At 34.5% G+C, this 24,256-nt stretch overlaps 1 protein-coding gene across 1 annotated transcript in view; it reads left to right on the top strand.

Moving 5' to 3' along the window:
- CADPS2 (calcium dependent secretion activator 2) overlaps positions 1 to 24,256 on the top strand; it is a 355,227-nt gene that overhangs the window by 298,017 nt on the left and 32,954 nt on the right. The window contains exon 8 of the mRNA XM_017507634.2: positions 14,873 to 15,012. Within this exon, the coding sequence (XP_017363123.1) occupies positions 14,873 to 15,012 (140 nt within the window). The remainder of the gene's footprint in view (positions 1 to 14,872; positions 15,013 to 24,256) is intronic.

Here is a 24,256-nt window from a genome sequence, read left to right as displayed (position 1 = left end):
CTAGAGCTACATATAGATCAGAGTTCTTTTTTTGTATATGAATAACAAATTGTTCTAGCACAGTCTGTTGAAAAGCTTTCTCCACTGAATTTACTTAACATCTTTGCGGAAAATCAATTGTCTATATATCTGTAAGCCTATTTCTGGACTCTCTATTCTGTCCCATTCGGCTATTCATTGTGGATGCCTGTAGCACGCTGCAATAGTAACTGTAGCTTTATAAGAAGTCATGATATTAGGAGTGATAGACTTCCAACTTTGTTCTTTTTTTTTTCTTCAGAGTTGTTTTGGCTATTCGATGTGATTTGCTTTGCCCTCTGAATTTTAAAATCAGTTTGTGGATTTCTACTTTTAAAAAGGAAAAAAAAGCACTGTGATTATGATTGTGACTACACTGAATCTGTAGATCAATTCGGGAAGCATACACATCCTAACAATATTGAGTTTTCTGACTCATGAACTTAGTATTTTCCTTCATTTAGTTAGGTCGTCTTTAATTTCTCAAAGCAATGTGTTACCGGTTTTAATGTACAGGTTTTACATTACTTTTGCCAGATTTATCACTGATTATTTCATATTTATATGCTATTCTAAATGATACTATTTTAATTTTGTAATTTAAATATTTAGTATATTGAAATAGGATTAATTTCTATATTGATCCTATATCCTACAACATTGTTAAACTTACTAGATCTAGCAGCATTCCTACAATTTTTTTTTTCTTCACAGACAATATTGTTAACTACAAATAAAGACTGTTTTGCTTTTTTCTTTTTAATCTAGGTGTCTTTGTTTCTTTTTGTTTCTTTACTACACTGGCTGGAACCTCCAATACAGGGTTGAATAAAAGTGATGAAAAGCGGACACCCTTGTTCTAGTCTTGATCCTATGTGGAAAACATTCACTCTCTCACTGTTTAGTGTGATGTTAGTTGGTGACTTTTGGTAGATCAGATCGATAAATTTCCTTCTGCTGATTTTTTCTTAAGATGGAGTTTTGCTCTTGTTGCCTAGGCTGGAGTGCAAGGGCGCAATCTTGGCTCAATGCAACCTCCGTCTCCCGGGTTCAAGTGATCCTCCTGCCTCAGCCTCCTGAGTAGCAGGGATTACATTCATGCACCACCATGCCTGGCTAATTTTGTATTTTTAGGAGGGACAGGGTTTCTCCACGTTGGTCAAGCTGGTCTTGAACTCCTGACCTCAGGTGACCTGCCTGCCTCGGCCTTCTAAAGTGCTGGGATTACAGGCGTGAGCCACCATGCCCAGCCAGCCTTTCCGCTGGTTTTTTATTTAACCTCTTTTGACTCTGATCTTTATTATTTTTATTCATTTTTTGTTTAATTTTTGATAGTTTTTCTGTTCATGAAAGTAAAAATTGAACTCACTGATTTGAGAAATTTCTAATTTTCTGATACAGACATTTAGTGCTATAAATCCTCCCCCTCTGAAAAATATTGTCTTAATGTATCCCACAATTTTTTTTCTTCTTTCCATCCTGTTTAAAGTACTCTTACTTTTATTTATTAGAAATGTGTTTTTTAGTATCCAAATACTTTGTTTTCCAGAGTTTGTTTTGTCATTGATTTCTAATTGAATTGTATTGTACTTTGAGAATATAATTTATATGACTTTAATCCTTTTTAAAATTTATTGAGGCTTGACTTATAGCCTAGAATATGATCCATTAGGTCACAGTTTAATATGTACTTGAAAGACTCTGTATTCTTATATTATTCATTAGAGTGCTTTATAAATGTCAAATCGTTCAAGTTGTTGTTCAGGTCTTCTATATCTCTACTGATTTTTTGTTTTCCTTTTTAAAATCCATTTTTGAGACATTGGTATTGAAATATCTTGCTATAGTTTTGTATTTGTTTTATCATTTTTTGCCTCATGGTTTATGAAGGTCTGATATGGCAGCTTATAGATAGATGGGATGGATATTTCCTTCTCATTAACTGACATTTTATTTTTATGCAATGACCTTTTATATCCCTGGTAGTATACTTTACTTTAAAAATCTACTTTATCTTAGGTGCCTCAGCTTTCGTCTTTTGTTGTCATTTTCATTTTTGTAGAGACAGGGTTTTGCCATGTTTCTCAGGCTGGTCTCCAACTCCTGAGCTCAAGCAATCCACCCACCTTTGCCTCCCAAAGTGCTGGGATTACAGGCACGGGCCACTGTGCCCAGCCCCTAGCTTTCTTTTGACTAGTGTTAGCATGGTATGTTTTTTCCCATTCTTTAATCTATTAGTTTCTTTACACTTAGACTATATTTCTTGAAGCAACATATAATTGTGTCTTTATTATCCGTTTTGATACACTTCTGCCTTTTAACTGGGATATTTACATTATATTTTAATATGATTAATGATATGGTTAAGCTTAAATCTCTCATTTAGATGTTTTTTCTTTGTGTCTTCTATTTATTCTTTTTCCTCTTCTGCTTTTTTTAGGTTGAGTATTTTTATTCCAGTTTTTCTTCTTTGTTGCCCTGTTACTGATTAATGTCATGTTACTTTATGTTGTTTTAACTCATCAGAGGCTAACTCAAGTAATATTATAGCATTTAATGGATATTTAAGAACCTTACAGTACTGTGCCTCTAGTTCTCCCCTCCCATCATTTGAGTTATTGTCATGCACTGTACTTTTACATATATTACAAACCCACACTACATTGTTTTTACATTTTTAAAATCGTTAGTTATCTTTTAAACTGGTGTCATATTGTCCTCTTTAGGTTCAAAAAATGTTTAGGAGATTGTATATTTATTTAATGAATTGTTACTTTGAACAAAATTAGAATTGTTTCAGGAAGGAAAAAAGGGGATGTTCAGGAAGCTGGTAGGAGTTTCCTGCATGTGTGCATCATACCAGAGTCGACGCTTTTGTAATCCTTAGGACAAATAAAACAAACAACCTAGCCAGAATAGTCACTGCCTTTTTGAAATACAAATTAAAAGCTGAGTATCTAGTGGTAGGATAGTGGAGGTTATCTTTCAGGATGCTGGTGGGACTAAGTTAGCTCCAAACTGTACTTCCTAAGTCAATGAAACTTAAATACTTAAATTTGAGGTTAAGCTGAATTTTGAAGAAAAACTACTAGATAAATTATTTTAGTTTTTATATAATTCATGTGATAGCTATAATTTTAAAAAGAAAGACTAATTGTTATTTTGGGCTATTTTTGTTTTATTGGTTAGTAGAATTTGGAGTTTACAAGGAAACTGCAGCTCATTTAGTCCAATCTCTTCATTTTCTAGATAAAGCAACTGTGGCACAAAGATGCAAATTAAATTCTTCCAGTTCATAGTGGCATCTACTGTATTGTTATCCCTTTGAGGGTAAGGCCCTGGACGTATTATCTACTTTAGTATCCACAGCTGTCTAGCAATTTCTGACTCACAGTACATGTCCAATTAATGTTGGAGGAATGGGTGAACAAATGAATAAATCTGAAATTTGCTTAAGTCAGTTTCATTTCTCCTATGCAAAGTTATGGTAGAAAATAAAATGAGTTGCTTTAGTTTGGATACCTGAGCTCCCCAAATCAAGTAATAAACTGGTACAACAATTATGGAATAATGTACAATATGGATCCTGCAGCAACTGAAGTTCTAGTATGTTTAGTCTTCTACCTAAAATAGAAGCAAATTGAAACATTCTCAAGTCTATTATTAAGCTATTTTAGGCACTACATTAATAAAATAACTTCTGTGTATCTTGGAGCTATTCAATGTCACTATAGAACATCCACCCTATTTTATTCACTCATTCTTTGATGGACATTTAGGTTTATTTCATATCTTGGCTATTGTCAATAAAGCCGCAATGAACATGGGAGTGCAGATATCTCTTCTACATACAGAATTCATTTCCTTTGGATGTATACCTTGAAGTGGGATTTCTGAATCATATAGTAATTCTATTTTTAATTTTTTGAGGAACCTCCATTCTATTTTCTGTAATGGCTATATTAATGTACATTCCTACCAGCAGTATGCAAGGGTTCCCTTTCCCCACATCCTCACCAATGCTAATCTTTTATCTTGTTGGTAATAGCCATTTTTATATTTTATCGTATTGGTAATAGCCATTCAGATGTGAGGTAGTTTTATTTGCATTTCCCTGATGATTAGCAATGTTGAGGATTTCTTTCATATATACAGTGGGATTTTATTCAGCCTTAAAAACTGAAGAAGTCTTGTCATTTGTAACAACATGTGTCAAACTGGGAGACGTTGTGCTAAATGAAATATGCCAAGCACAGAAAGACGAAATGCCACATGTTGTCACTTGCATGTGGAATCTTAAAAAGCCAAACTCATAGGAACAGAGATTAGGATGGTGGTTACCAAGGTCATAGGCTTGGAAGGGATGAAAAATGGGAACATGTTGGTCAAAGGGTACAAAGTTTCCATTAAGATGAATCAATTTCAGAGATCTGTTATATACCATGGTGACTATAGTTAATAATCATGAATTATATTCTTGAAATTTTGCTAAGAGAATATATCTCAAATGTTTCAGTACATACAAACGCAAAAACTATGTTAGATGAATATTAAAACATCATGTTATATACTGTTATCAAGTATATTATCAAGTATACCCTTGAAGCTGGAAAAAATATTTACCTTTGTTGCCTTTAGTTGTGGTACCAGAAAGCGCTTTTATTCTCTGATAGTTTGTATTATATGCATTGTATGAGTCAAGAAGTATTTAGGTCAGAAGCACAAGATCCAAATTGGTTGTTCAGCATGACAAACTGAAAACTTTTGAAACCTGATTCTGAAGACATTAATTCTGGTATTGGCTCTGCCATAGTAGCCATGAGGCCATGAACAAGTCACACAACCTCTCTTCTTCTGCCCATGAGTCTTTCCATGCCCTGACCTTATTCCCCACCATCCTCCAATGTTATTTACTTTTCTGAATGTATTTGATTTTTTGAGCATATGAAAATGTATCACAGAGATTTCTCAACCTCATACTCACCTATCCATCTTCCTTTCCTATTTTTTAAGTGACTACTGACTAGTTTGCATACATATAAAATGGCAAATTGGGAAGTTTTTTAAAGTTCCTATAAATTTAGGGGGTATAAGCGCAGTCTTGTTACATGGTTATATTGTATAGTGGTGAAGTCTGGGCTTTTAGTGTATCCATTAAATGAATAGTGAATATCATATCTAGTAATTTTTCAGTCCTCACCCTCCTTTCCCACTGCCCCATTTCAGAGTCTCCACTGTTTATTATTCCCCTCTTTTCCATATATCCATGTGTACCCATTGTTTCACATCCATTTGTGAGAACATGCTGTATTTGACTTTCTGTTTCTGAATAATGTCACTTGGGATAATGGCCTCCAGCTCCATCTATGTTGCTGTAAAAGATAATTTCATTCTCCTTTATGGCTGGGTAGTATCCATGTATCTGTGTGTATGTGTATGAAAAGTTTTATTTATCCAGTCATCTGTTGATAGATGTTTAGGTTGATTCTATGACTTTGTTATTGTGACTAATGCCGCGATAAACATATGCATGCAGGTGTCTTTTTGATCAAGTGATTTCTTTTACCGTGGGTAGGTACTTAGTAGTGGGATTGCCAGATCTAATAATAATTCTATTTTTAGTTCTTTAAGAAATCTCCATACTATTTCCCAGAGAGGTTTTACTAATTTACATTTCACCAACAGTATATAAGCATTCCAACTTGGAAAGGTTTTTATTATTGTTATTTTGGCATAGTATTAGGTTGTGATTATAGATCTTGCATAGATTCCTTATTTATATGAAGAATAAGACCTCACCTTCACACTTTAAGGTGGTACAGGTTGAGTATCTCTTATCCAAAATTCTTGGGACCAGAAGCATTCTAGATTTTTTTAATTTTTTTTTTTCAGAATTAGAATATTTGCATTATACTTAATGGTTCAGCATCCCTAATCCAAAAATTTGATATCCAAAGTGCTCCAATAAGCATTTCCTTTAATCATGACCTTTGAGTATCATGTGGATGCTCAAAAATTTTATGGTTTTGGAGCATTACTGATTTTGGATTTTCAGATTAGGAATGCACAACCTGTAGCTGGTTTTTAATATAAATACCCACACCTGTCAGTAGTCCATGAATTAGCTAGCCAAGCACAAAACATTTTGCTCTAACTGTATGTTCCATGCACTTTAAGGATACAGCTGAAATAATTGTCCAAGTCTAGACATTGTTTATATCTCCCTCTTTTCCATCCTACCACCATATGTTGTGGTTTGACTGAAATTGACTTGGCTTTAAAAATTCCGGTAGTACTTAATAACCAAAGAGTAAGAACAAAACAAAATTTGTTATTATAGTATTTATGAAATAATTAAGGAAATAATATGTTGAATTGAGTTGGGGGGTGTAAAATTGAAAGTGTCTGTTGTTATCTTGAAGTGATTTTCCTCTAGGTATTCATTTAACTTCAGTGCCAAGTTATTTACATAATAAAATAGTGCCTGCCCTTGAAGGATGATGTGGGAATTGATTTAAATTTCACAAAGCATTTCGAGACACTCAGTTGATAGGTTCTCCATAAATGGCAGGCATTATTATAATCAGACTAGTAAAAAGGAAAATGATAAAGCTACTCATGCAGTGTCCTCTAATAGAAGCTGTTTTGTTAACGTAATATAAAGGTTATGTTATTCATAATTTATGGCAGAGGGCAATACATCAAGAATAATGATGCTTTCCTGTCTATAGAATTCTTAAAAACACAGATATGGCTGTGTTGGAGTATATTGCTCTATCAAAGACGGTTGAAATCAATATCTTATACATAAGAAAAGTGATGCATGTAGATTAATAAAAGACACTATCCTTAATTGAGCCTTGAAAAACATAGTGACTGACAAGCTTGATTGTGTCTTTCAGAATCTTCCAAAAAGGCTTTGAAATAGCAGAGGTAATTCTTAATCATTAGGTTGTATGGAACTTGAACTTTCTTAGTAATATAAGCATAATAGCCTTCATTCTAGGAACCAAAATACCCACTTTCATTGTTAAACCTTTAAAAGATTTTCTGCTTTATATTATGAGAAAAGTCAAAACATTGTTTAACTACATTAATACAAAATGAGATAAAATTAAACATTTTCAAAATATTTTTTACAAGCAGAATGCTTCAGGTGTGTGCAAGATGTAAGCACACACAAAGTAAACAAAGCTGATGATAGAAATCTATATGTAAAAATAGCTTTGAATCACACACTTACCAGGAGAAATTTAAAAGGTAAATTTAATTTTCTTTTATGATGAAATACTGGCTTTTATTGTCTACACATTAGTTTCTTGTTGCTACTGTAACAGTTTACCGAAACCTTAGTGACTTAAAACAATAAAAATTTATTATCTTGTAGTTCTGAAGTCAGAAGATCAAAATGGATCTCTGTGGGCTAAAATCAAGCTATCGGCAGGGTTCTGTTCCTTTCTAGATGCTCTAGAGGAGAGTCTGGTTTTTGTGTGTTTTGTTTTTCCTTTTCCCATTTTCAGAGGTTGCCTGCATTCTTTGGCTCTTTTCCTCCTTCAATTACAAAGCTAGTAATGGCTGATCAAGTCCTTTTCACATCACTTTAACACTGACCCTTCTGCCTTCCTCTGCCATGTTTCAGAACCCATGTGATTGTATTAGACCCACCTGAATAGGTGGATAATTGCCTAGTTGGCAACCTTAATTTCATCTGCTACCTTAATTCTCCTTTGCCATTTAAGGTAATATATTCACAAGTCCTGGGGATCAGGATGTGGGTATCTTTGGGAAGCCAGTATTCTACCTATTATGTTTCAGATATGGAAGGATGAAAGTTTCATAGATTTTGAGAAACTAGTAAGTAAATGACATGCTGAAGAATTAACTCTATTATTTTCTATTATCAAATTTTGGCAGGAATTTCGTTGTCAAGACTTTTTTTTATCACTGTGAGGCATCAATTTTAGGTTCACATTTTTATTTCTAATTTTTCTAAGTGTCCACCCACCCATTCATTCCTCCATCCATCTTTCCAATCAACCATCCAACCAACAAATATTTGGTGAGTGTTTATAATGTACTGTAAAGGAAACTGGTTAAAAAGGCTTAGAGATATATTTTTTTAAATAACAACAGTCAAGAAATTGATATGTTAATTAGCTGGACTGTAGTGATCACTTCACTATGTGTATGTCTATCAGAACATCAGGGTGCATACTTTAAATATATGTAATTTCAATAAAAATGGAGAAAAAAAGAATATCTTAAAGATACTCATTTAAGTAACCCTATGTACCACAAATGAATTACCCTGTCTAGTACACAATTGCTCTTGCTCTCAAGGAGCATAAACTGCTAGGGGTGTGCCAAATGACCCCTTCATATTATTATTAAATAGAGATGTCAGGCAAAACTGGAGAATGATTGACACATCTTACTTTTCTTTTCCTTGCTTTACCCTTAATCCTCCCATCATGCAAATAATCAAGGTTCTAATCTTAATGTTTTAACATGCTATTGTCAAGGAAAAATTATCTATTTAGGATGATACTTTTTCTTCTACCTCATTTTATTTTTTCAAAAAAGGCCTTTCTTACTTAAAAAAAAAAAAAAAAAGTACTGTATAGAAGGAAGGACATGCTTTGTGTGGTTTTCTGTTGGGCCAAGTATACATTTGCTAAGATGTTGGAAGTTTGATCAATTCCATACTGTAAATTTCAAAATTCTTTCCTACTTTGAAAATAAAGGAACTGGATTTAGCCCATGGACAATAAGGTTGACAGAAGACTTTATACTAATCTTTCAGTATACAAAAGAGCATTGTGTCTGTGAGAGTGAGCAGGTGTTCTTTGTTTTCACTAAGTAGGACAGGAAGCCATGATATTAAATCAAAGAATAAATAATTTAGATTAAGCAACCTCAAGTGTATTAAAACACAGGAAACTGTTACTAAGGAATAATATAGTTTTCCTTTAAACAAATCATCTGATCCGTCTTCACATATTATAGGTGCTCTGATATTAGGCAAATATTAATATATGTAGTTATTAACATTTGCTAAACAAATATTGAAGTGAAAAAAACTTCAGGTAGTCCTTTTGTAATATATGCTACCTCAAGGTCCTAAGCTCTCAAGAAGGTACTTGAAAGATTCACTAGGGAATGTCATTATGAATCTTTGCTAAAGTATAAAATCCATGTCAATTGAAAGAGAAAGAGAAACATCAACTAAACACAAAAAGTCAAGGTTTCTCGTAAAGGTAGGCTCTACTTATCTGGAAAGATGTTCCCTCAAGCATTTGCCTAAAATATCCTTTGTCCCAAGGACACCTGTTTGTAAGCAAAAATGATTTTTTATGAAAAATTGAACCATGATTTCTGCTAATTGCATTTTTAGTTTCTTCTTACTCTGAGCCTAAGGTCATCACTTAGTTGAATATGAAAAACCTGATCATTGAGTCACATGACTCATCTCTGAGATGTGTGCCGCTAGAGAGAAGGGGATTATTCTTTACTCGAGTATGAAAATTTGATTTTCATTCTCTATTTTATAAACTTGGTTTTACTACATGTTACCTATATAGAATAACACAAAGTTAGCAAAACATGTTTCTTATGGTCTATCCCTAATCTTCCATAATTACTGGTTTTATCCATAAGCTTAACCTTCCTGTATCCCTTTCAACCTACCTGTCTCTATTATTGTCCACCCTGCCTTTACACACAGTAACCTTCTAGCCAAAATGATTTTGCCCAACTTACCTGATTTCCCCGACTTAAGCCTTAAATGAAGTCTTATTCTGTTCCTCAAACATAATATGTTTCTCACATCATTGCTATCATTTTCCTGCTCAGATCTCCAGTCATCTCTCTGTTTTTTAACCAAGCAGTAGCCTTTCAGACCCAACAGTGTGTGACCTCTTAATCTCCTTGTGACACTGATGCCCCCTTCCTAATTCCTAAAACACTGTCCTCCTTAAATTTGGCACATCACAACCTTCAGTTTTCTTCTACCTCCTTGGCCACTGGTCTCAGTTATAGAGTCTTGTTCCTTTTTCTAACTCTTGAAAAGTAGTGCCCAGAGGGTTCTCTTCTCTTCTTATCTTTTGAGAACGTAAAGTAAATTGACATGGCAGAAAATGTAATGAGTGTTTGTACTGATTGAAGTTCTTTTGGTGGCGAGCAATGGAAGCTGACTGAGGCTGAGTCCAGGGAACAAAGAAAGAGCTGAACAACCAAGATTGGGGAAGAGCTTGAGAACCTAGAGTAATGTTAGGAGTGTCAGCATCAGAATTATGTGCCTTTTTCTAGGGTGCCACTCTTAAACTGTTTGGTTTCAACAGCCTCCATATCTTTATTTTTCATCCCCTTGTCAGCCTTATAAATCTTATATATTCTTTTAGACTTCCAAATGAAACCCTAATCCCTCTATGAAAGCTGTCCTGATTTTTTCCAGGACTTGCTGCATGTACTCATTTTTGAGATAGAATTGTATCAACTGTGTGTCTGTTATTTTGCCATAAGATATGGTGCAATTATTGTGGTCCCACTAGAGTCTTCTTTCCTTGCTCTAAGCTGAGAGACATTTATGGGAGAAGATAGTGAATTGTCTGTCTAGCCCCTTTGTTTTTCTAGCTTGTCTCCCCTATCCCCCAGTGCTGTTTTCTTTTTGGTTTTAGTTTTTCAGATGCTTGTTGCAATAGAGTTTAGCAATTTAAATAGTCTTGAATTCACAGGTTACAAAGTTGAATTACACGTAAGTGCACATAGTTTGGCCTCAAGTTTATCAGTAGAAAAGAATGTAGAAGTGACAGCTTATATAAATATATTTTAAGAGAAAGCTACTTCTGAACCCCACATCATTCTAAACATATCTGTATGTAAATGTGTACTTTATATTTCATTCTTTTAAGCCTTAGTTTTCTTTCTGTATATTAAATTTGATGGAATTTTAAACAAATCCTAAAAGATCATTTTGTGTTTTCCATTACACCTTAGCAAAGTTGACAAGTAACACTGACATTTTATTATGAAGAAGATACATTGGCTTTACGTTTAAGATGAAAAATCATATTTTTTTTGTGTCATGCAGACAAAACATTTAAAGTGTTGGTGACAAAAATAAACTAGAAGAAGAAATATATATTGAAAGGTTAAAGAGACATGAATGGTAAAGAATAAAATAGTTTTCTAAACAGTATTAAATTTAACTATTTGTACAGAGCTACACTTTAAATGTGAACTTAGGTTACAGAAGGATCCTTAGTAAACTTTTATGCCTGTAAAATATTTTAATTATTATGGCTGTCAACATCAGAAACACCTCTCTATACATGAACTGAGTCCTACTGAAGTGAAAGTACTTCTAATATAAAAAGAATTCTTTATCCACTTACTTTTGAAAGATTTTGGAACAAAACACCATGTTAATGTATTAGGATACTGCTAAATACTGTAACAGGAAAGTTGTTACATTTCAATCATTCAAAATAATATCAGGTTTGTAACAGTGCACCACAGGTATTCCTGAGAGAAGTATGACTTTCTTCCACATGGTGATTCAGGGCTCTGATTTCTTTCATTTCCTAGGGTATTGGTTTTCTCTGAACTTAGCTGGCAGAGGAATAAAGTGAGGTAAAGACATCATACCTGTATCTTGATCATCTTTTCTCAAGGCGACAGGTGTCACTTCTCACTCACCCCTTTAGCAAGAACTTTTATATGTCTCTACTTAGAAGCAGGAGGAGTTAGAAAACCTGGTTCTTGGCTAACTGTTTAGTAGCAATAGTTCTATACTGGTGAAAACATGAATCATGGTAGATAGCCAGATGATGTGCCATAGTTCACCCTTGTGGCCACCAAGTCATTTTGTTGCCCTTCTTCCTACACCTAAAACACATTCATCTCAACCCAAGAGAAACAACCCAAAGTCCTATTCCATCTTTATATCCAGTCCAATACCTGCATCACATTTAGCTGTGGCACTTTGCAGCCTGGCAACTTGTGAACTTCAGTTTATGATAACTGCCTACTATACCCCCCCTCCTCATTCTGTCTCAGCACAAATCCAGTATAAGTTAACAGAACAGGGACAGGAAAGCTACAGGTAAGTTTGCCACATGGAAAAAGGAAAAATGGGAATTGCACAGCAGTGATTGTCTAGTTGCAATAATGAAATCCTATCTGGCAGGCACTGGGAAAACACCCTGCTCAGGAAATGTTCAAGATCCCTTGATTAGACGTGTATTGTGTATTCTGAACTCCCATGTCCTTTATTCTCTATGGCCCTCTGGGTTCTATACTTTGGAAGCTTCTTCCTTGTCTCTTTATTTATGGTTAAATTCCATAAAGGACTATGACTATTTGCCTGTGCAATTTGGGAGCCTGAAAACTATTTTACAGACCATTTTGAAGTTTAAGTGCAGCACTTATTTACCAATGCACTTCTCTTAGAAAAGATTTCATATCTGTGGACCTCCACTTGTTACATCTGCCAATTTTCACACTTTTATCAGTCAGTCCGTCCAGAAAAACAGACGTTTCCATGTCTTTCCATTGGAGGGAACATACAGGGAATTTGCTGTACATATGACAGGGAGAAGCCAAGCAGAAGACCATGAATATGCACAGAAATTAACAAAATCAGGAAACCATTGCATACTCTAGGGAAAGAAGAGCAATAGGAAGAAATGATATTATCAGAGCTAAGAATGCTGCTAATAAAAGACATTAAGTTCTAATGAAGAGGAACTGAGCTCCTTGAGAGATGTGAGTCATTCATATTATTTAATCTTTGTGTATCCCCACATAGTAAGAACTCAATGTTTATTTAATTGAACAGAGCTGAGCAATAAATCCTTCCACTAACTTCAGTTAGAAATACTCATTAAAAAAAAAGAATGGTATGTGATAGTGTGATAACCTTTAATTTGTGGATCAGCCAAAAGCAGTTATCTTGAGACCTCATTTAGTAAGCCATTATCAGTATTTACAAAATGAGAAATTGTCAAAAGTTTAATTTAAATATTCTCTTCCTGTATAAGAGTTTAGAGTTTGGAACAATTCCAATTTTTATGTAAACATAGAAGGAATAATTAAAAACCAATAAAGTCTGTAAGTGGCTCATGTCAAAATAATGTATTTTAAAGTTGCGGTCAGGGATGTGTATGGAGAAAGAGAAAAAGCTTTCCAGACTTGTTAGAAACATAGGAGCTATAGCTACAGAAGATACAGAGCTCTATCTTCGTTTTTTATTCTTTTTTGGAATAGCCTTCTAAGTTGGTAATGATATTCCTTTGTCTACTGGTTTGAGTCAAAAACTGTCAGCTTATTTTTCTTTACTGTCATTTAAGAAAGAATCTATAAAATATTACATTGGCTATTTTAGCAGTTGAATTAATTCTAGAATATGATCATAATGGTGAAAACATTGCAAATGTCATTTAGTTTGTACTTAAGATGTCCTTTATATACTTGAGTATATAGAGTTGCTGGATTCAGCACAGCTATGGCTTTTAGGAAAGGCTTGAGAAAAGTCTCAAAATAGTAGATACATTTAACAACTTGCAAGTTGAGAATAGTTTGAGAAGATTTTATGACTGTGTTGTCTTTCCTAGAGAGAAGGAGAGTCTTGCTTAAAGATTTCTTGGTGAAGATTTCTACTTATACTATAAATGAAGATTTGGAGGTAGGGGAAGGGCATGACAGAGTCAGTTGCCATGAATGCTTTCAAAACATTTTACTATTAAAATCCAAGAATAGAAGGCTGCCTAATTAAATTGTTAAGCACTATAGCAACTTGAGATTGGACTTTTGTTTTGTTATATTAATGTCAATTGTAACAATATTACAAAGAAATTTCAAATTCACAATTACTTTGTGTTGCGTCAGGATTTATGCACAGGAAGATATGTTGCAATATAGTTTTAATGAAAATATCAATTTTGTTTGTAAAAAAAATTTAGCATACCTGGAAATGTTTATAAATCTTCCATTCATATCTAAACTTCAACTTTATGGCTTAAAATATAACACAGTGTACTTCATTTATTTGTTTTATCTTTTAGCCTCTAATGCTCCCATTTAAAAATACTCATTAAGGCTGGGATGTAAACTGTGTCTAAAATATGTTATAACTGATTTTAAAGGGAGGAAAGTACCTTGCTTTATCTGCATGGCACCTAACATCTGAAGAGTAGGCTTCTCTTTCCTGGGTTGGCTCTGTGAAGTGAGGGTTGTAAAATAATCATTTGGTAATTTGACAGTTTTATTAAAAATAATTACTTTGTTTCAGTTATTATAGTATCTATAGTTTTGAAAACATGTCAGGAAAAATCCTTTGGTATTGATCTGGAGCAGAAAATGTGTTGTTTTCCATCTCTAATGGAGTCGATTTCCTTTACTACTATTTTACAATGAAAATATTCAAACATGAGGCATATTTGTGCTGCTTCAAATAATTGGTTTTGCTTTTTAAGCATGTTATCCATAATTTCAAAGAATATATTTCTGAACTGCTTTGCCTAGAGGAGTTTAGAATTTTCTTGAAATTGCGGGTGTCTCTTGAGTATTTTTCAATGTCAGTTCAACTGTAGCTTGTTGTGCTATTAATTCATTATGAAGTGACAGAGGAAGAAAACTCATTATGTGATAATGTGAAAACACATATTTGTCAAAAAATAAATTGAGTCTGTATTGAAAATCCATCAGCTATGGTAGTAGGAAGTCAAATGGTTTATTAGATTCATTTGGGTGTTGACACCATTTTTTCAAACAAGGAAACATAGAAAAGTTTGTAGTTCCAAACCATAGGCACTCTGTATCATGCACTAAAATATATTTTCATTTTTCCATCCAGGTGATATTATACCCAACTTCTAATAGCTCCAAATCAGCTGAATTACACCAAATGGTAGTTCCAAAAAATAGCCAGGACTCTGACTTAAAGATCAAATTGGCAGTGCGAATGGATAAACCAGCACATATGAAGCATAGTGGGTAAGTGTATATTTGAGGATTTTTTCCCGAATTATTGGATTTCATTTCAGTGTATTATTTCTGTCAGTTTAGTGAGAGAACCAGTATGGCAGGCTTTTGTGTGGAGTTTTCTCAAAAAGTGACATACGTAAGTTATCTTATTCAGTGTTTTTAGATGGCTTTATAGCTCAAGACATGGGTCTTTAGTTAACTGTATGTGTGCTACCATAATATTGGTACTTGATTGTATTAATATTACTTATCAGTCATATTGATGGAGGACACTGATACCTTCTAAGAAACATTCTTCAAATTGCAGTAATAGGTGAAACAAGCTTAGCATTGAAGTACCTAGAAATAGTTAAACTTCCGTAGAATATGTGAAAACTAAAGCATAGTTTAGCTATGACCCATAGTTTAGCTTAGACTGTATATGTTTTGACACGAGGGATATGAGTGTTCATCCAAATATGTGAGTGAGAACTGAATGAATATTGGAGAAAACTGCTGCTGTTGCATGGAGAAGAAATTCAGAGACTGTCTCCTGGGGATCACCAGGGATCAGAGTCATACATCATCCCTGCCAGGGTTCTTTGTCTGTTGCAGCTAGTGAGGAAACAAGTCTGAACTCTTGAGTAAAATAAAGTGAATTTCCAAAACTCCAGGAGTTTCTCAGAATAACACTTTGGACTAACTGTTGCCAAATCCCAGTATTGGGGTGTTAGCCATTAGGAAAGCAAAGGAGCCATTTTTCTTACTAAGGTGTAAAGTGGCTTACCTGAGTTTAGCCACAAACATAGAGGTCTAAGAAAGTGCATCCTTGTAGCAAGCAGAGCCTGCTGGCATTAGGGCCAAATCACTAACATCAGGGCGGAGCAGACTGATGATTCAAAAAATGAGGAGAATTCTTTTGACGACCATTTGGGGAAACATGGTTAGGCTCTGGGTAGGGGGCAACCCAACGTATACATTACAGTTGGGATGGAACTGAGGACTGTATTGCTTTTTTGTTTGTAGGCAGCATGTGCAGTGTCAGAACAGACCTCACCAAAGGGAAAAAGTATATGAAAGTGTGGGCTCTTAGAAAGGGAAGCAGGATTTGGATACCAACATTATGCATCTTTAATGTAGTGATGTAAAATCTACTATGACGCAGATGGAGTAGGTGGGATTTAATATTTAGGTCATGCATCCATCTACCTGCCTACCAGTAATTTATGCAGCAGGAATGTATTGAGCACTTACTGTGTTCCAACTAGGACAAACTTTAATGAGATATCATTACAGGCCTATAGGAACTGGCTAGGCAGGGATTCAGACTTGTATGCAAATAATTATGACAGTGAATGTTAAGTGCTATAAGACGGAAATGGAAACCCAAGAGAAATAGTGTCTGATTTTGCTGGGTATAGTGAATGAAAGTTTCACAGGACACCTGAATTTAGAGATAAAACTTGAAGGATAAATTTATCAGGTAGTCTGGGAGAAATGACATTCCAGCTACATGACAGCATATGCAAAGGCAGGAGTCCTGGAAGGGCTTTTAGCTGATGATGACAAGTTCAGTTTAACTGTCAGAGAGTGCTAGGGCTCTAAAGTGCTTAGAGATTAGTAGAGATGCACATAAAAGAGCACAGTATGTTCCAGGAACTGCAGTTGTATCTCTACTCTTTTTTACTAAGTCCCTTTTTCTTTTGATTAATGATACAATAGAAAAACAGGAACCTATAATAACCCCAAGGTGGCCCTAATTTACCCATGACCAGTACCGTGCCATGGTGAGTACTCCTGGAGCCTTCAGCTTGTCCCATAAACAAACACTGAATATGCGTAGGGCAGGTTCTTTAACCTTTAGTTCCAGTGGGAAGAAATCCTTTCTCTAACCTGGCAGTTTCTTTGTTCACCATACTCCAGAATAAGTGAGACAATCCAGACCACTTACAAGACTTGATTTTGGGGTAGAGTTTGTTTTTATCACATCCCTTCCACTAAATCAGTACCCCTGGAATGGCCCTGCAGTTGACTGCTGCCCAAGACTGTACGTGAAGGAAAAGACTGAAAAGGGTATATTATAGTCTCAATTTAATCCATAAGGCTCAGGAACTCACTGAAAGACTCAGACCAGAAATGCGTCATAGCCCAACCATATAAATCATTATCTAACATTGCTAAGGGATACAGGCATTTCCAGATATTCAGGTATCTCCGCAGTTTGTGAAATACAAATTGAAATAATGTTAGAGCTAAAAAATACCATACTTGTGATTATGTTGTGCTAAGATAGTATGTTATGTAGCAAAATTAAGAATATCATATTCCAAAATAGTGGTTCAATTAAAATATTTTAATGCTATATTAGAAGTCATCTACCAGAATTAAAAGTTTTTAACATTGCTATAATAATAATTGATCCCTATGGGCAGGGACAGTTAGAGGTGCTTTAACCTAAGCATCTGTTCTGTTTTCTCAGTGCCCGTGTGGTAACAGTTTTAAATATTTTGAATAGTACGCCGATGTGTAAATATATATGGGAGAACATTTCACCTACAGCATAGCTATATTTGTTTTTTTCTGAGGCATTTGGTAAATAGATTTTACTGCACTTAATTACATTCAAGAAGAGAAAGAAAGATAATCTTTTTCTTCCAAGTATTTCATCATACACCAAAGCAATAATATAACAGGAATATAGTAGTAGATTAAAGCATTTTGTTTTGGTCCTGGACCGTGTTTTGTCAGTAATTTCTCCTATAATCAATTATTAACAGATGGATAATAATTTTAAAAGAGACAAGTCAAGTTTTTAAAAAGATTGATTTATCTTTAAAACATAGCAAACTCCTGTTTCAGATAGAATTGTTAGGTGGATTAAACAATAAATTGGAGGGTAATGGATTTTTATCTCCAGAGCACATTAGACTTTGAAATCTTTTCGGATTTAAGTAGCAAAAACCTATTCTCTGATTTAATAATGTGGACATCAAATATATCTTTCTTGTGTGAACTATTGTAACATGTATACTGTTTTATTCATTTATCACTTATCTATGGCGCCTGAAATATTTGTATCAAAGTTATTTACATTTTTGTGTGTGTTCTCAACTGTACTCTAAGTTTCTTAGACCTACTTGAATTCTCAATGCCTCCTGCAGTGTATAATTAAAGACAGATATTAATATGAATAATGATGGTGAGAATGTAATATTGTGCTCCCTAGAATATTAAGGGGAAAATAATACAAATGAGGGAAAGCCTCATTTACACATTGAAACTTAAAAGAGTCTAAACACAGCTTATTGGAAATAGGACATAATTTTAATGTAAAAAAATGCCTAATATAAATGAAATAGTATTTAGTTCTCAATGTTGCATTTTAAAATGACTTTTTTTTAAAAAAACAGAAGGTAAAATGCATCCAATCTAAAGCTCCTGTTTCTGATAACTAATCAGTCCGTGACTATACATTATAGTTTATTTAAGTAGGACTAACTACATGTACATGAAAAGACATTTAATTTGAATCAAATAAGCATAATGATGATTCCATTCTTTTAAAACCAAACTGAGCAATACTATAAGATGCATATTTAGCAAAAACTTGAATTTATTCTTTTGGAATATGTCATAAACTAATTATGACAACTAACCCTAGATAAATCTGTTAAACAAATTACCAGCTAGGTTTTGAAGGGTTAAATGATTCATATCCAGCTCTTGAATTAATTTTTCTGGTTTGTGCATGTGTGTGTAGCATGAAGTTAGAAGTGTTCTTAAAGAAATGGGCTATACTTTAGCGTAGCCTAGTGGCTAAGTAACAGTATTAACTTAAAACTCAAATATTCTTCCTGTTTTTATTAAATACAATTATTTTCCTAATTCAGAGGTTATTTTCTCAACCAAAAAAGATAAAATAAAATGGAACTAATAAATAACTGTTATGACAATTAAATCTATAATTGAAAAAGAGAAAATTGGCTGTCACAAATATGTGGAAGCATTATGACCATGATCTATGAGACGTCTGCATGCAACTGATCACTTTTATAGTAAAAAATTAATAGAGTTTCATAACTATATAACTATAGAATATTCTTATAGTTTCAAATTGGTAGGACAAAATTTTAGCAAAAATGCTCTCATATAAATCTCATATTTCTCTTTGTGTAGAATCATGCTTGGCTATTTACACATTTGTTGAATGAGTGGATGGATTAAAATATTTTGACATTGTCACAAATAAAACTCTCTAGTATAATTTCCATCATAAAGACAGAAAGGGGATTGGACTCATCTCTTGTTGCAAGGAGAGACAATAGTTGAGCTTCCAGCAGGACAGACAAGCCCCACGACGGCTGCATTGTGGCCCCACCCTTTCCCAGAGAGACAGCCAGCTGGGCATCCAGAGGTTGGGGCAGCATGCCTACATAAACCGCATTCACACACTGAACATTCAGACATTGTATTTTCTCATAAAGTGAAGTGACTGTACTTTAGTAAAATTGTATTATTTAGCTTATCATTTAAGGTTTATGATTTCCAGTTAATTTAGGGGAGGAAAATCTTAGCTTTGTTGAGGTAGTATTTGCTCAGAGGGTCCAGGCTTTACAAAAAAAGCCAAGTCTGTTTTTTTCACAGAGAAAATATTGATATGTCATTTTTAAAGGCTCCTTTTTGAATGACTTTCCTCCATGCCCTTGTCTAAAATATGTTTCAACATCTGACCTTGACCTGAACCTATGTATGTGTTGGTCTACTTGCATTCCCGGGTTGAACTTGGCCCAGCGTAGCTTATCCTGATTTCACAGAAATCCTACTTGAGTCCCTTGAACTAACTATAATAATAATATTCTTTTTTAAGTTTTTTTTTTTTTTTTTTTTTTTTTTTTTTGAGACAGGGTCTCACTCTGTCACCCAGACTGGAATGCAGTGGCACCATCGTGGGCTCACTGAAACTCTACCTCCCAGGCTCAAGCAGTCCTCCCACCTCAGTCTCCCAAGTAGCTGGAACTACAGGTGTACACCACCATGCCTGACCAATTTTTTTGTATTGTTAGTAGAGACAGGGTTTCGCTATGTTTCCCCGGCTGGTCTTAAACTCCTGCACTCAAGGGATCCTCCTGCCTTGGCCTCCTACAGTGCTGGAATTACAGGCATGAGCCCCTGTGCTCAGCCTTATAATAACATTCTTCTAGTCTTCTAGTTTTAACCACATCATTTGACTTTATTCAAAAGAAAATGCTTAAAGATAGATGAGAAAAATAGAAATATACAAATTATCATTAATTCCTTGAGAATATAAAAGTTACATCACTATTAGGGCCCTTTGCTTAATTGTTAGATTTAATTTACATCTTTATTTGACAGCTATTATGGATGTAGGTAAGGTAGTTTATTGCTTTTGTGTGTTTATTTTTCTGCTAACTTTATTTTGTCTTCTCTCTATGTCCAAAGGTGAAAATGAAAATATTACATAAGCACTTTGAGCCATGTCTGAGCAACTGACTTGAATGATTTATCTAAGAAATAAGCTCAGATTCTAAAAATAAAGAGCACCTAGAGATTATTTCATGGCAAGTGAGAGGAATAAGAAAGCACTTTCCCTTTATTTCAGTCTAATGCTGTCTAACATTTTTAAAATTACAGGTATTTTCAGTGCATATTTTAAATAACTGGTGGTACTTTTTGTATATTTTACTATAATTTGCTAGTTTAACTTTTAATTTTCTTGCTTAAATTATTAAGTAAGTATGATTTGGTCTGTACAGCTCTAAACCGTCTATCAAGTCTTGCTACTTGTGGTATTAAAATTTGTCAAGTTTTATGATACATTGTTGATCTCATTAAATATCCATACCGAGTGAGTTAGTTTTAATTTCATCTCAGGGTATTTTTGCTTATTTTTAATTATAGTTTTATGTGTGTTTCATTTTTAATTTTTTCATTAAAAAAATTTTCAAGACAGGGTCTTATTCTGTCTCCCAGGCTGGAGTGCAGTGGCATGAACAGAGCTCACTGCAGCCTCCACCTCTCAGGCTCAAGAGACCCTCTCACCTCAGCCTCCGGAGTAGCTAGGACCACAGGTGTATGCCACCATACCTGGCTAGGATTTGTTGTTGTTGTGTTGTTGTTGTTTTGTAGAGATGGGGTCTCCCTGTATTACCCAGGCTGTTCTTGAACTCCTGGATGACTCTGGTGATCCTCCTACCTTGGCCTCCCAAAGTGCTGGGATTACAAGTGTGAGCCACCACACCCAGCTAAATTGCCTTATTTGAGGAGGGATTGATAAACCTGGACAGCTGACCTTAGCTACATGACTTTTATTTTGTAGTTACCATCGCACCCATGACATTCATGTGATTGTATAATTAAGCTAATTAAATGTTTTGTGAAAAGAATTAGTGAGAGAGATTAGTGTCATTGAGATTAGGATTCCGAAGACCTTTGCCTTTGCTAACTCTGCTATAGAATGCACATAGTACTTACCTCCCCTCTCTCTCCTGCCTCTGATCAGATGCTGTCTCTACAGCAGCCTATCCTGGTCACCCTACAAAGTACCGTTCTCTCTCTGCTTCCAACTCTACTTTTAACTGGCTTCATTCTTTTTTTTTAAGCTCTTATCATTATCTGTTGTGACATTTATTGTTTATTAACTGTATCCCCAACTAGAATGTTATCACCATGGTGTGATTTGCTATTGAGGAGCTTCTCAATTAAACTTGATTCCCATGGGGTAGGAATCTTGTCTCACTTGCTATTTTTAACCTCAATTTTTAGAACATTGTCTAGTACTTAGCAGAAGCTAAACAAATATTTGTTGAATTGATAAACTTTTTTTAAGGAAGAACAGAATGCAGAAATTAGCTCACAGTTTTAAGTGTTGGACTGATTATTTGGATATGAACTTCAGATTATCTTATTGATACCACTGTAAGGTGGATTTGTTGGAGTGTGTTTCAAAACATTGTTGCCTCAAAAGAGTTACAGGAAGTCTCCTTTTTTCACAAATTTAAATTTGACTGTAAATCTAAAGACTGTATTATAAAGACATGTATTATTTTCCAAAAATTTTAAATTGAAAGTAATTACTCTCTGCAGGGAGGCTTGTTGCCTGTCAACACTTATTCTTAGACCATCCCAGTGGTTGGACTGTAGGAGGAAGTTTTAACAACACTTCTTGTGGGTAGAGTGTACGCCAGGGTTAATATGTTTTAATTTGTATGAATGATTTATTATTATTATCAAAATTCTAATTTTGATAATTATATTTATCAAAATTCAAGACAAAAAATAAAAACACCCTAGATTTGACCTTTGTTCATACTATCTTTATGGACTCAGTAAAAGTCGTTTGCTTTCTTTCTGCAACAGTGATCCCTGAATTTGAATAGTCATGCTATATTTATTTCAGAATGTATTCTGCCAATTCTATTTAGTGTACACTTTTTCCCATTTGGATAGGCTCAAAAATAATTCATGATAATGTTTTCCCCAACAACCGACAAAGAAAAATGAGGGGAAGTATACAAAGAACCAGTTTTTTAATGATTAGGCAGGCAGGTGGAGTCCTAGACTGTATAAGGAGAGGAGTGGACTGAGCAAGCAAAAGCATGGGCTGACAGTACCAAGACTTGCAAAGATTTCAGAGGCTGAGCATGGCAGTGGGCCAAAGTCAGGATGAAACTGAGGAGCAGAAGGTTACATAAACTAGAAAGCAGGAAGATACGTGGCAGTAGTGAAGGGCAATAGCAGCAGAAGTACCTGATCAGCTCCAGCATATGGCAGCAGAGCTGGCCTTACTTGAAAGTCCCTGAAAAATGGAAGGTAAAGACTTAGAGTGGATCAGCAGAGGTCTAAAGAGGAGAAAACGAGTGTTTATGGAACATAGTAAAGGATAGGACAGGGCCTAAAAGTATAGGAATGATGAAAAGGAATCTCTTCAAAAGTAGTCTAAGCTGGTCTACTAGTTCTTTTAATTTTGGCATTCTCTCCATAGATGTTAACATACGGGTATAAGGTTCCTAAAGAGTATTCCTACTCTTCTCTATATAATCATAACCAGCACTTACTTGAATGGGACATTGGTAATAGTATAATATCACAGCCACAGCCTCCTATGTAGACTGTATCTGCAGCACTTGAAAATCATAAATAAACAATAGTGGGGAAGATTATACAATGAATTTACTTTAGTATGATAGATGTGTGTTCAGATTATAAAAAGAAACATCACCACAGTTTTAACATTAATACCAATGTCAATGACATGAACAGAGAGGAGAAAGAGTTTACAAGCATTATATTTCTAGTTATTCATCCTGCATTCATTTATATCCTTAAGGTTAGTACATTAGTAATGAAATCAGAAGAGAAGAGCACATCTTATTCTCATGATTAAAAAAATTGGTTTGTTACTTAAAATAATACAAATGTATTTTTAATGTCTGTGTTTATTTTATATATCAATATTAATACTTCAGAAACACATTTTTTAAAAATGTTTTTGACAGTGGATTAGAAGGATATAACAGTAGTCCAAAGGTCAATCAGAAAAACTGTATACCACCTGTTTCCACCTTTGTGAAATTGGCAGCTTTATCTTTTCTGCCAGTTCTATTGATCTTTAGGTTTATCTTCAGTTTACCACTTCCCCTTCACTTACATTAGTTAATTTCTATCTCTCTGTAATGTTTCCCACAACTAAATCCCTTTCCATTCCTTCTGCCAACCCTTATTTAGTCTCCATCCTAACAAATAAAAACCTGTTCATTGACTTTTCTACTCATCATAGGCACTTGGGAAACACTTGATGTTTATTTTAGTAGAGATATAACTGTATCCCTAAATTTCTAATTGGTGTGAAAAACAGGAACATCAGTAGAAAAGTCAATGATGCAAAACCTTTAAGCTGGAGTTCGGATTCTTCAAAAATCTGGTTCATCTAGATTTTACACCTAAACACAAACTCCCAACTTTGCCAAGTGGATCAGTTGATATACCTGGAACATGCTTTTATTTTGCTCAAATCTATTTGTTTCACTCTTTTACCCAATCCTACCACTCTGGTACCAGGTTATACATTTTCTTATGCATAAGCGCCAAGAGAGGCAGTTCATTTTCTCTATAACTAAGTTTCCTCAGAAGCAGACTCCGCTAACTGGAAGCCACCTTGTCCCCACTCCCTTGATTTTGAGAGAACTGTTGAGTCTTTTTTATACCAGTGTAATCTAAAGAGATGCTGGCCCTCTGCCTCAAGATTACTCCATTT

Source organism: Cebus imitator, unplaced genomic scaffold (assembly GCF_001604975.1).
Source record: "Cebus imitator isolate Cc_AM_T3 unplaced genomic scaffold, Cebus_imitator-1.0 Scaffold381, whole genome shotgun sequence".
Taxonomy (NCBI): Eukaryota; Metazoa; Chordata; class Mammalia; order Primates; family Cebidae; genus Cebus; species Cebus imitator.
Note: the sequence above shows the minus strand (reverse complement) of the source record. Positions and strands in the feature narration are given on the sequence as shown.